At 37.3% G+C, this 13,660-nt stretch overlaps 1 protein-coding gene across 5 annotated transcripts in view; it reads left to right on the plus strand.

Moving 5' to 3' along the window:
* hnrnpc.L (heterogeneous nuclear ribonucleoprotein C (C1/C2) L homeolog) overlaps positions 1-9,504 on the plus strand; it is a 29,821-nt gene extending 20,317 nt beyond the window's left edge. For 3 of the 5 annotated variants that reach the window (XM_018230996.2, NM_001087891.1, XM_018231074.2), the window contains 8 exon segments: positions 658-687; positions 1,761-2,031; positions 4,687-4,762; positions 6,655-6,702; positions 6,925-7,079; positions 7,652-7,762; positions 8,166-8,299; positions 9,237-9,504. In XM_018230996.2, coding sequence (XP_018086485.1) covers positions 1,788-2,031; positions 4,687-4,762; positions 6,655-6,702; positions 6,925-7,079; positions 7,652-7,762; positions 8,166-8,299; positions 9,237-9,317 — 849 coding nt within the window. In that variant the 5' untranslated portion in view covers positions 658-687; positions 1,761-1,787 and the 3' untranslated portion in view covers positions 9,318-9,504. 5 annotated transcript variants of the gene reach the window in all.
* The last annotated feature ends 4,156 nt before the right edge of the window (positions 9,505-13,660 follow it).

Here is a 13,660-nt window from a genome sequence, read left to right on the forward strand (position 1 = left end):
ATTGCACTTTTGTAGTGTTTTAGTGGCCTGATAATTTTCCCTAGTTTGAAGTTGCCCTCATTTTTGCTCCTCTCAGTCTAAAATTTTTTCCCCTTCTCATTTCCACAGGAGAGTGATCTGAGCAGTTCTCCAAATTACCCTTCCTTCTTCCCCATACCTGTTCTGACAGATTATATAAATCTATATATACATTTTGCTCTTCCTTTGTTTCCAATTAGACAAGGTGCTTTCCCCCCCCCCCTACTCACTGAATAAAACAGAGCATTATGCCAGCATACGGTGACATGGGGCTGCTAAAGTTCCTAGGTGCAGTCCCTCTGGACAAATGTGTCACAAAGCTACCTATCTTACAGAACACTAAAATAATTTTCTGTCCCAGTTGATTTTTGGCAGTTTTTTTTTTCTTTTTTTTACTTTTTTAAAATGATTGCAGTTTCCAGTTGTTAGCGCAGGATAGTTTTCCATTTCCTACCTACCCCCCACCCTTCCTATCCCATTCTGTAATTGCTGAATTACAGGGGTATCACATGGCAATATAATGCATTTTATTTAGCATAGCATTTTTAGAATTGCTAGAATTTTTAAATCACATTTTTAAATATTTTGCCCCCCCCCAGTCTGGATTGTTTTCATAATTTTTCCCCTTTTTTTTCACAGCGAAGAATTTTTTTTGAAACTTCAACTACCGTAAGTCTCGCTTTCCTGTTTTTTTTTCAAAACATTTTTCCAAAATTTTTAATGCCTTAATGGTCTCCTTTTTAACATGTTGATGTATTTCTGATTTTTTTTATTTTTTTCTATTTTTTTTTTTTTTTGTATAAATGTCTAATTATACTGCTGCTAATTTTTCTGACTGTTTTTATTTTTATTTTTCCTGGTGGGGGGTGGATTGGGAAGGAGAGGCTTTCTATCCTTTTCAATTGTGAATAGTCCATATTTTTATGCTAAAATTTAACTTTCTCCCCATGCTTCCAGTTATGCTGACAAAAGGACTTAATTGTTATGTTTGAATATTTTTATGCTATGTGTTTTGCATTTTTGCCACAACAAGATTTTTATTGAATATCATTTTTAGTTTTATAATGTGAGTGGTATTACTAATGCTGTTGGGACAGTTAACCCCCCTGGAATAGTGTTTACCCCACTGTGTGGTAGCAGTATATGTGGGAATTGGATTTTTTTTTTTTTTAATTAGTTGAACTTCCCTTCATACACGTCCTTTCCCCTACCCCTCCCTTGCCCACCCCTGCCATCTTTGCCCCTTCGCTGGCAGTCAGCAGAAAAGAACTCGTCGAGATGAATTGGGCATCTAATTCTTCTGGCTTATGGTAAGACTAGATAATGGTAAGGTAAAAGCTCCTGTTTAAATGTCTTTCCTATTTTTGTTTTGCATGATTCATGTAATCGCTAAGTTAATCAGTCCTGTTCCAACTATTCTGTATTTTATTTCATTACATTCAGTACTTTATTGCTTTTTCAACTGTGATATTAAAAATAGGTTTGCAGATATCCCATTGTTACATTATCATAAAACTTTAAGCAGGAGCTAATATTTACCAACAGATAATATACCACCCCACACACCTTATATTTGTAATAGATATGAAATGTTTTCTACAATTTATTGTATTTTACCGTGTTGTTAATTCTAGTCTTTCAGCAATGGTTTAATATTGAAATGCATTACATTCCACCTTGATTTTATTGTATTTTTTTATTTTATGTTACTCTTCTAGACTTTTTTTGTGTTCTATTTCTAGGCCAAAATTGCGTCCCCTCATTCCATCATGATGGCCAGTAATGTGACTAACAAGACGGATCCCCGTTCGATGAACTCGCGTGTATTTATTGGGAACCTTAATACGCTTGTTGTTAAGAAAACTGATGTAGAAGCAATCTTTTCAAAATATGGAAAGATTGTGGGCTGTTCTGTGCACAAGGGCTTTGCATTTGTGCAGTTTTCCAATGAACGCACTGCCCGTACAGCCGTTGCAGGTGAAGATGGGCGCATGATTGCAGGGCAAGTCCTGGGTAAGTGAAGTGAGAGACCCTTTGTAAAGAAAACGTAATATATTTAAGGCCTTGGCAGAGTTGATTCAAATTAAATAGCTTGTATGTAAGGTACGTAAAGGGATCATGATTTTTATGGTGTTGTTTTTATTTCTAAATTACACTGTTTACACTGCAAATAATTCACTCTCCTATATAAAATTTAATTCGTGAACGATTCCTTTTATATTTATTTTATTTATTTATTTATTTTAGTTGTAATATTGTGTGTAGGCAGACATCTCGGGTCATTTGGCCTGGTCATGTGTTTTCAGAAAGAGCCAGTGCTGCACTATGGTACTGCTTTCTGACTGGCTATTGTTTCTCCTACTCCATGAAACTGAAGGAGTTGCAGTGGGACAGGATTTCTACTATTGAGTGCTATTATTATATCTATCAGAGAGCTGTTATCTGGTTACTTTCCCGTTGTTCTGCTGCTGGGGGGGGGAGGTGGATATCACTCCAACTTACAGCACAGTAGTAAAGTCACTGAAGTTCATCAGAGCACATGTCACATGACTGGGGGCATCTGGGAAACTGACAATATATCTAGCCCCGTGTCAGATTTCAAAATAAAATATTTTATTAAATATAAAACATTGCCTTTTTTCTATTGAAAAATGGATTTCAGTGCAGAAGTCTGCTGGAGCAGCACTATTAACTGATGCATTTAAAAAAAAAAACATGTTTCCCATGAGTGTATCTCTTTTAGCTTTATATGGTTGTTGTGTATTAACTTTTTCATACATTTGTTTAAATTAAAGGAACAGTAACATAAGATTATTTTTAATTAACATTAGTTTTTATAGCAGAGAGTTTCCTGGCAGCTCATGAGTTATTCACCTTTCTTTTATTTGCAGCCTAAACAATGGTATTGTGTTTAGTGGACCCATAAAGCCAATGGCCTTATGGATCCTTTATGGTTAACCAGTGCAATCGCACAAAAGTGCATGAAACGTGTTTTTCCAAAGGCAGCAGAATTCCTCTATTGGCCGTACATATGCATGAACATCTGCAAAAGAAACTGCAGATATCTTCAGTTTAGATAGTTGTACTCCACAAATGCAGTTCTTTTGAATGTGCATAAATGTTCTGTGTAAATACATATAGGTCTTTCTTTGTGTTACTGAATCTTTAAACTGCATCACTTACAGATCTGCACCAATCTGATGCCTTTTGTAAAATTAGTGGTGACATCACTAATGCTATCACTTGTATAGTATGAGGTGAAGTCAGTTGTTCCTTTTCTAGATCTATAGCAAAAACACAGCAATGCACTGCTTGGTGTTAATGGCTTTCTTTGAATGAGGATTATATGAGTTTGATTTGCTGAGCCCAGATTTTGGCACCGCTGCAAACCTTCTCTTTGCAGGGGCAGCACAAAGCAGGGTTCAGTTTTTTGCTTTAAGGCAATGAGATGTTGACTGAAAGATTGGGAAGGGAGGGAAGACCTAAAATGAGTTATAAACCTATTATCCATTAGAAACTCATATTATATAGATTAAGAAGACAAAGTTCTGATTCATTGCTGTGAGTTGCTTCTATGAAATAAATATTTAGACCAACTGGTATTCCATCCTTTGAAGAGCATCAACGTATTTTGTCTACCTCCTGTTTTCAATACTCTTACACAATGCTGACTCTTGTAAATATACTACATTACCTTACAACTGCATGTTTCAAAGAGTAATAAGTAGCACTGTGCACCTGCATGTCCAATTTTCATTTCAAATCGAAGGGTATTAAGTTGGTCCTCCCTTTTTTTTTTTTTTTTTTTTTTTTTAACAGTTTCTGTACAATAGAAGGGGTATATTCATGAAAAATGGAAATACTGATGGTATAATAAGTATCATCGTATTGGTGCTATTTAAAATCAGAAAGGCCTTCCTCAGAGTTGGAATCCTAGGTAATACCATTGTACTCCGTAGCATTAATATTTGATTTCAGTAAAAACAGGTCCTTGTCCAAAGGATGATAAATAACCCCAATGCATTATTCCTTCTTTAAACTTTACAAATACATAGTGCATTCAGACAGGTAGTGTTCTTGTATCCTCCAATCTCGCTCTTCCATCAGCCTGCCAGAGTACTCATTACTCTACTCCAGTCCCCTAATGGTGGGAACCGTGACATCACTGCAGTCTAAACTTTGCACTGTGGACCATGGTGTTAAGCTTGTGTTTGGCTAATTAACTACAACTATAAATTATCCATACCTTGCACAAACTTTTAAATCCAACAGCTGAGGATAAGATAAATATATGAATATTTTTGGATATTTACTGCTATATACACATTTTAATAACTACTAATAAAATCAGAAAATAAAATGAACAGGAAAAAATTATTCCTAATAGAATGATGCTTAACTTGTTCAGTTGACATGCTGAATTTGATTACAGTTTAAGGGGGTTGTAAATAGTTATGTTCCAGGGGACTCAAAACCCATAGGGACCCATAGGGTCTACTGCTGGTTGGGGATGTTTGGGTTTAAATTTGCCCAACCATTACGGGTTGACCTGCACAACACAACAAAGCATACATAGTATAACATTTTTCCCCATTTTCAAATGTTTTGTTTAGTTATATGAGCCAGTGATTCCTATCTAATGATGCTTTGACTTATTTCTTTTTTCAGATATCAATTTAGCTGCTGAACCTAAAGCAAACAGAAGCAAAACTGGTGTCAAACGATCAGCTGCAGACATGTATGGGTATGTTTTGTTTAGTGCCCCATTTAAAACTGGGATAGAGGCAAATTCATCTGTAGATCATTCTAGTTTTTTTGTCGAGTGGGAGACACATGCCTTTAGTGGATTTACTAACAAGTCACGGTACAAGCAAATATTCTAGCTGAATATCTATGGCAGTGGTCCCCAACCAGTAGCTCTCGAGCAACATGTTGCTCTCCAACCCCTTAGATGTTGCTCCCAGTGGCCTCAAAGCAGGAGCTTATTTTTAAATTCCTGGTTTGGAGGCAAGTTTTGTTTGCATAAATAAACAGGTGTACTTCCAAAAAGAGCCTCTTGTAGGCTACCAGTCCATATAGGGGCTACCAAACAGCCAATCGCAACCCTTATTTGACATCCCCATTAACATTTTCTTGCTTGTGTTTACATTTAAAAGTGGCTCACAAGTAAAAAAGGTTGAGGACCCCTGATCTATGGAAATTAAGATTTTAAAGGAAAGGTACACCTCAAACAATGTAGGTCTCTAAAAATATCAAACCAAACAGCCCATATGTAAAAACCTGCTTCATCTAAATAAACCATTTTCATAAAAATATACTTTTTAGTAGTATGCCATTTGGTAATCCTAAATAGAAATTTGCCATTTTAAATACTATGGGCCACCCCCTGGGATCCTAGGATTCACGTGCGCACAAACAAACCAAACATTAGGTCACATGAGCCAATTAACAATTAAGAGTTCTGGCTTTTACTTCCACACTTGTTCCTGTTACAGTTAGGGGTGCATTATTTCTGTTTAGACTAAGGGGGGACCCATACCATGCCAATATGGTGGTTTATGGTAAAATATGAGGCCAATATTCACACCCACATTCTTCCACATAAAATTCCAGTTTGGGAAGATTCTTTAATAGGCCACTTAAAGGGGTTATTCACCTTAGAGAACTTTTAGTATGATGTAGAGAGTGATCTTCTAAGTCAATTTGCAATTGGTTTTCATTTTTTATTATTTAAGGTTTTTGAGTTATTTAGCTTTTTATTTAGCAGTTCTTCAATTTGCATCTTAAGCAATCTGGTAACTAGGGTCCAAATTACCCTAGCAACCATGCATTGATTTGAATAATCGATTAGAATATGAATAAGAGAGAGCCTGAATAGAAGGATCAGTAATAAAAAGTAGCAATAACAATACATTTGTAGACTTGCAGAGCATTTGTTTTTGAGAAGGGAGTCAGCGACGCCCATTTGAAAGCTGCAAAGAGTCAGAAGAAAAAGGCAAATAACTATAAAAAATAATGAAAACCAATTGAAAAGTTGCTTAGAATTGGCTGTTTTATAACATAATAAAAGTTACGTTAAAGGTGAACCACCCCTTTAAAGGGTTGGTTCACCTTCCAAACCCTTTTTTCAGTTGTTAATTTCAGATTGTTCTCCATAAATACTTTTTTTCAGTTGGTTTCCTTTTTTTTTTTTTGTTTGTTTACCGGTTTTCCAAACTTGAAGTTTAAACTTCCTGTCTGTTTAAAGCTTTGAAATGCTACACTTCAGTATTAGGAAAAACCACTACAAATAGATAATATAAAGTAATTGAAAAAAAGTATTCTGATGAACAATCTGAAAACAACTGAACTGAAAAAAGTGTTGAAAGGTGAACAACCTGTTGGTTAAGTATTCATCCTTGGGGTATAGTTTCCTTTAAAGGATCTGATTCTCCTGTGGGTTTATAGAAGTGTGGCTGGATGCTTTTAGATTCCCCCAAAGGGCCATGTTGTCACATGACAGAATCAGAGCTTCATATTCTTGGTCTTCAGATTAGCTTCTTACATACATAAAAGCATTTGTGTAAAATGTCAGATTGTAAGCAATCACATTGCTTTTTCTGCCAACTTATTTCTTTCCTCTGCTTCTTTCTTTAGGTCTTCCTTTGATTTGGAGTATGATTTCCCAAGAGATTACTATGACAGGTATATACAGGTCACTTAATTAAGATGTTACATTTCAAATGATATTTTTTGGTTGATCATTACATTTATTTAGAAATGATTGCATGTTTTCCTAATCTAAATGTTTCACATTTGAAAGATTATATTATCAAAATGTGTTATCCAGGGGGTTTTAGTATTTCTTTTTTTTTTTTCTTTTTTTTAATTCGCATGTTACTTCTGTTTCCTCTTGGTTGTATGCAGCTATTCTGCAACACGTGTACCAGCTCCTCCTCCATTAGCTCGGGCAGTAGTGCCATCAAAAAGGCAAAGAGTATCTGGAAATGCATCTCGGCGTGGTAAGAGTGGCTTTAACTCAAAAAGTGGCCAGCGAGGTGGTTCCTCAAAATCTAGTAGATGTAAGTCAATAACCTGCTGTATTTATATATTTCTTTACCTTGTCCTAGCGAACTTTTCCATAATCATTGGTCTACCCTTAAAGCCTACTACAATAAGCAATGTTTTAAAGGCTTGGGCTTGTAATTACAATTTGCCAGGCTGTAAGACGCTGAATGAGAGGGACCTTAGGAAAGATGAGAACAACCACTTTTGTTTGTAGCCTTTCCAAAACGGTCTGCCATGTGCATTACCCTGTACTACACACATTAAATATATGAATAGCATATCATTATATATTGGCAACATTTCCATTGCAAGATGTTTAAAGCACCTGTTTTCAAACTGAGGTTTAAACTTAAGACATTCTTATCATTAATATTGTTCTGTATATGAGAATTGTATACTTAAATGATTGCAAAGTATACTTTATATATAGATATAACCTGCACTGTGTGTGTATAATAGACTTTTACGCTGCTACGTACAGTATATGCAAAATGTGTGCCTGTGTAAACATATTTGTATGTTATATAATATATGTATAGTCTGTTTAGGATAAAAATCTGCTATAACTTTGATTTCCTTTTTACAGTGAAGGGAGATGATCTTCAGGCAATCAAAAAGGAGCTCAGTCAGATAAAGCAGAGAGTAGATTCTCTCTTGGAAAACCTAGAAAGGATTGAGCGTGACCAGTCAAAACAAGGTAAAACTGCATAGTTCTTAATAATTCATACAGTTTGAGGGCCTCTTTACCTGACACATCTGAGGTGTATGTATAAAAAGTTATAATTTGTATTAAGTGTTAAATGCTTAAACCTAAATTAAGAGACTGTTTCCCAATGCAGGAGAGGTTTTTTTTTTTTAATCATTGAACATAGCTTATATTTTCATTTTTACATCTGTTAACTAGAATGTTTAGGTATAATCTTGGCATTCCTTGTGGATGTTGCTCATCCTGCACGCAGAAATTTCTGCGTGCGCCAACAAATACATGTACACATATTATTGTCAGGAGCCTAATAATTTCTTCAATTTAGAGGCACCAAATGAAACTTCTAAAGTTACATTTAAAGTGTTGACTGATCAAAATTTCCCTCTTTGACTAGATACCAAATTAGATGATGACCAAAGCAGCGTTTCTTTAAAGAAAGAGGAGACTGGTGTTAAGCTGATAGAAGAAACAGGGGATTCTGCAGAGGAAGGAGACTTGCTTGATGATGACGAACAGGGTGAAGACACGGTAAGAATGTTGAATAAAGAGACATCACTGCATTGCTTATGCAAGTAGAATTCATAAGGAATTACCACCTACAAAGTGTCTTGAAACCTGTGAGGGAGCATACAAATACATGTATTGAGATTAAGCAGGATACCTTTTTTTTTGTAGTTATTTATATCCAGATGAGCTCTAAAGTAACCAATGGTTCTAAATAAACTTATGAATGTATAATATAAGCTTCTTTGTGCTGTCCCTGTTTATGCAGCACTTACTACTTTGTGTAAAGCATGGCAAAGGCAGTCCATGTGAAATGTGAAGTCCATGTGAAAAAGTTGGCCCAAGCTATTTGGCCTATTACACTGCTCACATTATAGCTGATCGACCAATAGGGGACAATGTGACCTCACATAACTACTGGCTTGGAACTGTATGGATCTGTATATGTGTCTATCAATACTGCAACATGTTAAACCAGATTGCACAGCACTTGCCATATCTTTAATTTAGGTTAAAGATTACTTTTCTTTAAAGGGGTTGTTCACTTTTAATGTTTTCTTTTGTATGATGTAGACTGTGATATTCAAAACGGCAATTGTTCTTCATTTTTTTTAATTTTTTTTGTCATTTGATTTAGCTTGTCAGCAGTTTTTCAGTTTGGAATGTTAGCAGCTGTTTGCTAGGGTTCCTTTTACCCTCAGAACCAGGCAGTAGTTAGGATAAACTGAAAGATGAACTTCTAAAATGTAACAATAAAATGGTAGCTTTGCAGAGCAATAGTTGTTGGGCTGCCAGTGACCCCTTTTTGAAAGCTGCAAAGAGAAGTGGAATGCAAATTATAAACTATAAAAAATGAAGACAAATTGAAAAGTTGCTAAGAACAGGGCATTTTATAACCTAATAAAAGCTAACTCAAAGGCAAACTACCCCTTTAATTCATTTCTAAAATCTTTTCGTTTAGCTTGAAGAAATTAAAGATGGAGACAAAGAAACAGAAGAGGGAGAAGATGAAGGAGACAGCGCTAACGAGGAAGACTCTTAAATTCATTAACCTTTCATGTAACTCTTCATCTGCTTGTCTTTCTGTCTTGTCTCATAGCACCTTTCTTAACAGTCCCTCAATCCATCCGCGCTTTAAGCTTGTTTAAATATGCACCCTCCTATCCCTCAGCCTCCATTTCATTTTGATACCTGTTTGCGACTTCTAGAATAAAAGTGTATTGTTTTTACCTGGCCTGTTTCTAGACTTCTGTTATGATTTTGTAAGTGACCTTGGAAAACCTAAAGGGGAATGATCATGAAAATTCAACATGAGCTTCATTTCATGAAAATAATTTCTAAATCGAATCAAAAAAGTCTGTTATTAAAAGGGATATTCACCTTAGAACATAGACAGACTATATAAACAGTGCTTTCTTCTGCCTCTTTGGTAATCCAATCAACTATATGCAAATGAATCTCCTATAGAAAGATCTGAGAGCATAAAAGATCATTAGCAGGGCTGATAAAATGTTTATCTAGTCTGTAGCTTCAAAACTAACATGGGCAATTCAAATTTAGACTTTGCTCTGAATGCGAACATCCCCTTTAAGTTACTCTTCACTATCCAGCTTTGAGCAGTGTTTTTCTCTTCTTGTGAGAGAACAGTTTGATGCCCAATATGCATAGATATACCAAGGCAGCGGGCATGTGCGGACCCCAAATAAAAATAGTGCATAAGAATTTTCTCCACTGTCGATTCGCATTCTCTGAACAAAGCCCCCTACTGTGTATTATTTGCCACAAGACTCTCTAACGGCACAAAGACCCCCCCAAATCCATATATTTTTGGAAAATACACATTCTGACGAATCAAAAATGGGTAATTTAGTCTTTTACTCCAAAGGCAGCGGTTTTTGACATTTCTGAAAATCACCTAAAAATATTGCAGTTAGACACATTTCTCACCCAATTTCTTACATACAACTGGAAAACATTTTAAATATTGATGCCAATGGTCTACTGAACAGTTTGATGCCCAGTATGCATAGATAATCCAAAGCAGGTGGCATGTACGGACCCCAAATAAAAATAGTGCATATGAATTTTCTCTGCTGCCGATTCGCCTTCTGTGAACATAGACCCTTGACTGCATATTATGTGCCACAAGACCCTCCTAACAGCACAAAGACCCCCTAAAACCATATATTTTTGGAAAGTACACATTCTGATGAATCCAACAAAGATATAGACGTCTTTTCTACACCACACTGCAAAGCTTTTCTAAACAGAGGTTTTTACATTTCTGAAAATCGCCTAAAAATGTTGCAGTTTGCGTACAAAGAAAAATCACCCTTAATATGGATGTCAGAGGTCTACTGAATAGTTGTTTGGGCAATATGCATAGATTTACCAAAGTATGTGGTGTGTACGGACCAGAAATGAAAAACGTGCAAATGAATTTTCACACTGGCCAACTAAAAACAGCCCCAACTGTGCGTTGTCGTAAGACCACCAAACTGTAAAAGGACCCCCAGAAAACCATATATTTTTGGAAAGCATATATTCTGGCGGATCAAACTAAGTAAAATATATTTTTCTATACCATAGCACCAAACAGCAAAACTATACTAAAGATACATAAGGAACAATAATGCAGGGATAAGATTGCAATAAAACCACAAAAAATGTGTAAATCAATGAAATAACAAAATAACTGATCCTGCAGCATATTTAGTGGCCAAAATCGATTATCCAATAGTCATGCTTCCAAAATAAACTTATGTAAAAAAAATAAAAAAACTTGTCTGAATTTTTGTGTATACATGTTTGTGCACTTCTAAAAGTTGTGTAAATATATTTAAATAAGTGTGCAAAAGGGAGCAAGTGTGCAAAATAAAAAATTAAAAAACAGCAATCTACTAAAATGTATGTAAGTGTATACATGTAATGTAAGTGTGTAAAAAAAAAAAAAAAAAAAAAAAAAAAAAGTGCACTTACTGTTTCTTGGAGCAGGAGGGTCGCTGTCATCGATGGAAGGTCCTGGAGATCGAGTATGCAGAGCTGGTGCGCAGCAGGAAGTGAGTGGGCGGCTCTGCAGGGAGGATGCAGAGAGAGCAGCTCGGCTACTAAAGAATGTACATGGTACGTTCTTGGCAGCCTGAGCATTTATTTTCATTACTTTAAAACTTTCATTTCCCTGGACATACTCCATATCAGAACTCTCTGAGTATCCATGCCGCATCAGAAGGACCCTCCACAAATCTTTAAAAGCCACCCCACCGTCCTCGGCATTATTTATTTATATAGTGCTTTACCTTAGTTATAACAAAAGGAATAAATGCTAGATAACAAACGAGTTACTGAGTACAATAGGATTAGAGGGCCCTACAAATTAGAGTTTACAAACTAAAACAGGTCCCTAACCACTGGGGCGTGGTCCAGAACCGGGCCGCAGACAGTCCTGAACTGGGCCCTGAACAATGAACGCGGTGCGCCGAATTTGACCCGAAGCGCCCAAATTGGACACCGACCCCCTTCGACAACCTCCCTGGGCCCCTCCCCGATGATACAGCAATGATTGATTAATTCAGGTACATTGAAGAAGCTTCTTTAGGGCTCTTACTGACGAGTGGTTGTAGCTGCGCTCCCCTGCGTTCCGTTTTTCTGCGTTCAGCCGCAGGGGAGCACAGGAATGGACGCATTACATTTTTTCCAATGGGGCCGTACTCGCACAGGTGCGTGTAGGCGCCGAAAAAATGCAGCATGTTGCGTCTCCACCTGCGTTTGGCGCCTACACGCGCCTGTGAGTACAGCCCCATTGGAAAAAATGTAATGCGTCTATTCCTGCACTCCCCTGCGGCTGAATGCAGAAAAAACTGAACGCAGGGGAACGCAGCTTCAACCGCTGGTCAGTAAGAGCCCTTAAACAGTTGGGTCTTTAACGAGCGCTTGAAAGTTTGGAAGAAAGGGGAAAGTCTGACAGCTCGAGGCAAAGAGTTCCAGAGAAAAGCAGAAGCCCGTCTTGTAGACAAGAATGGGCAGAAGTGATGAGAGGAGAAGATCAGAAGCAAGGTTGCATGAAGGTGTGTATTTGGAGATCAGAGATGAAATATAGGGAGGGGCTTCATTATTAAGGGCCTTGAATGTGAGTGTTAGTAATTTGAATTTGATTCTAGAGGAGATTGGAAGCCAGTGAAAGGGACATACATATGGGAGCAGCTGATGTTGAGCTGTGAGATTTTAGTTAGGGGCCTGAGTCTGATGGTCTCCATTTTGTTTGGTTTCCCTGTGCGGGGAGATATTCTTTAAATGGAGTCAGAATTCTGAACCAACTGCCTCCCTCACAAGTCTTTCCTTAGGTTGTGTATTAAGAGGGGAAAAAAAGGGCCTGGCACCCCACTTCATTGTTTTAAAACTTTGGGCTGGTGTGGTGCACTTAAGAGAGGTAAGTTGCCTAATTGTTGTTACAATTGGTTGAATTGTTGTGTGATCAGCTACACTCCCCGAGTTTTTCAGAGAATATCTCCTACCTCTACACTGGGTAATGCACTGAATCCTCTCATTGCTATGGGAAGTGTTATAGCAGCTAGTGCAGAGTTAAATGGAAACCTCAACTGGCTAATGAGATGCATACCAGAGTAGCCTCAACTGAATGTGATCATGTGATCAGCTACACTACCTGAGCTTCTAGAATATTGCTCCTGTCCTGGGTAGTGCTCAGAAAGTTTCAGTTGGCTCTGCATTTTATCATATAGTGCAGTGTCAGGTTATAATCCTGGAACTGGCCAATTGGATGCATACCTGAGAAGCCTCACCTGAATATTGATATGTGATCAGCGACACACTTACCTGAGCTTCCAAAGAATTGCTCCAGCCCTGTGTTATGGCTGCTGCTACACTGGGGATGACCTGAATCCTTTCTTTCTTGCCATCAAAGTTGCACAGGCTTAAAGTGGTTCATGTGCCTAGTTAGTAGCAAATTGACTGTATATGTCCTTATGTAACATAGATTGTAGTAGTGAACCCTCTGGCTAATTGGGGCATACCTGAGCAGCCTCTGGTGAATGTAATCATGTGATTAACTAGAGGTGTGGCAAATCCTTAGCTTCCAGCGTATAACTTCAGGGGCTGGGTGGTATGCTCTGTTGTTTCATTCAAAGTAGTCCTCCTCTTAGGGTCTTTTCTCCAATTTTCAGGTGCCCAAGGTGGGTTATAAGGCTGTTGTTTTAGGAAGCCATATGCAATAGATATTTCAGAGGCCTGTATTTGGATTACTAAAAGGTGGGTAATATTACCTTGCACAATGGGGTTCCAGATCTTAGGGGTTTTGTGCTACCTGCAAGTTAACACAATTATTGTGGCAGGCAGAATTCATGATTGGTACTCTGCCTATCTGAATGTATT

Source organism: Xenopus laevis, chromosome 1L (assembly GCF_017654675.1).
Source record: "Xenopus laevis strain J_2021 chromosome 1L, Xenopus_laevis_v10.1, whole genome shotgun sequence".
Lineage (NCBI taxonomy): Eukaryota > Metazoa > Chordata > Amphibia > Anura > Pipidae > Xenopus > Xenopus laevis.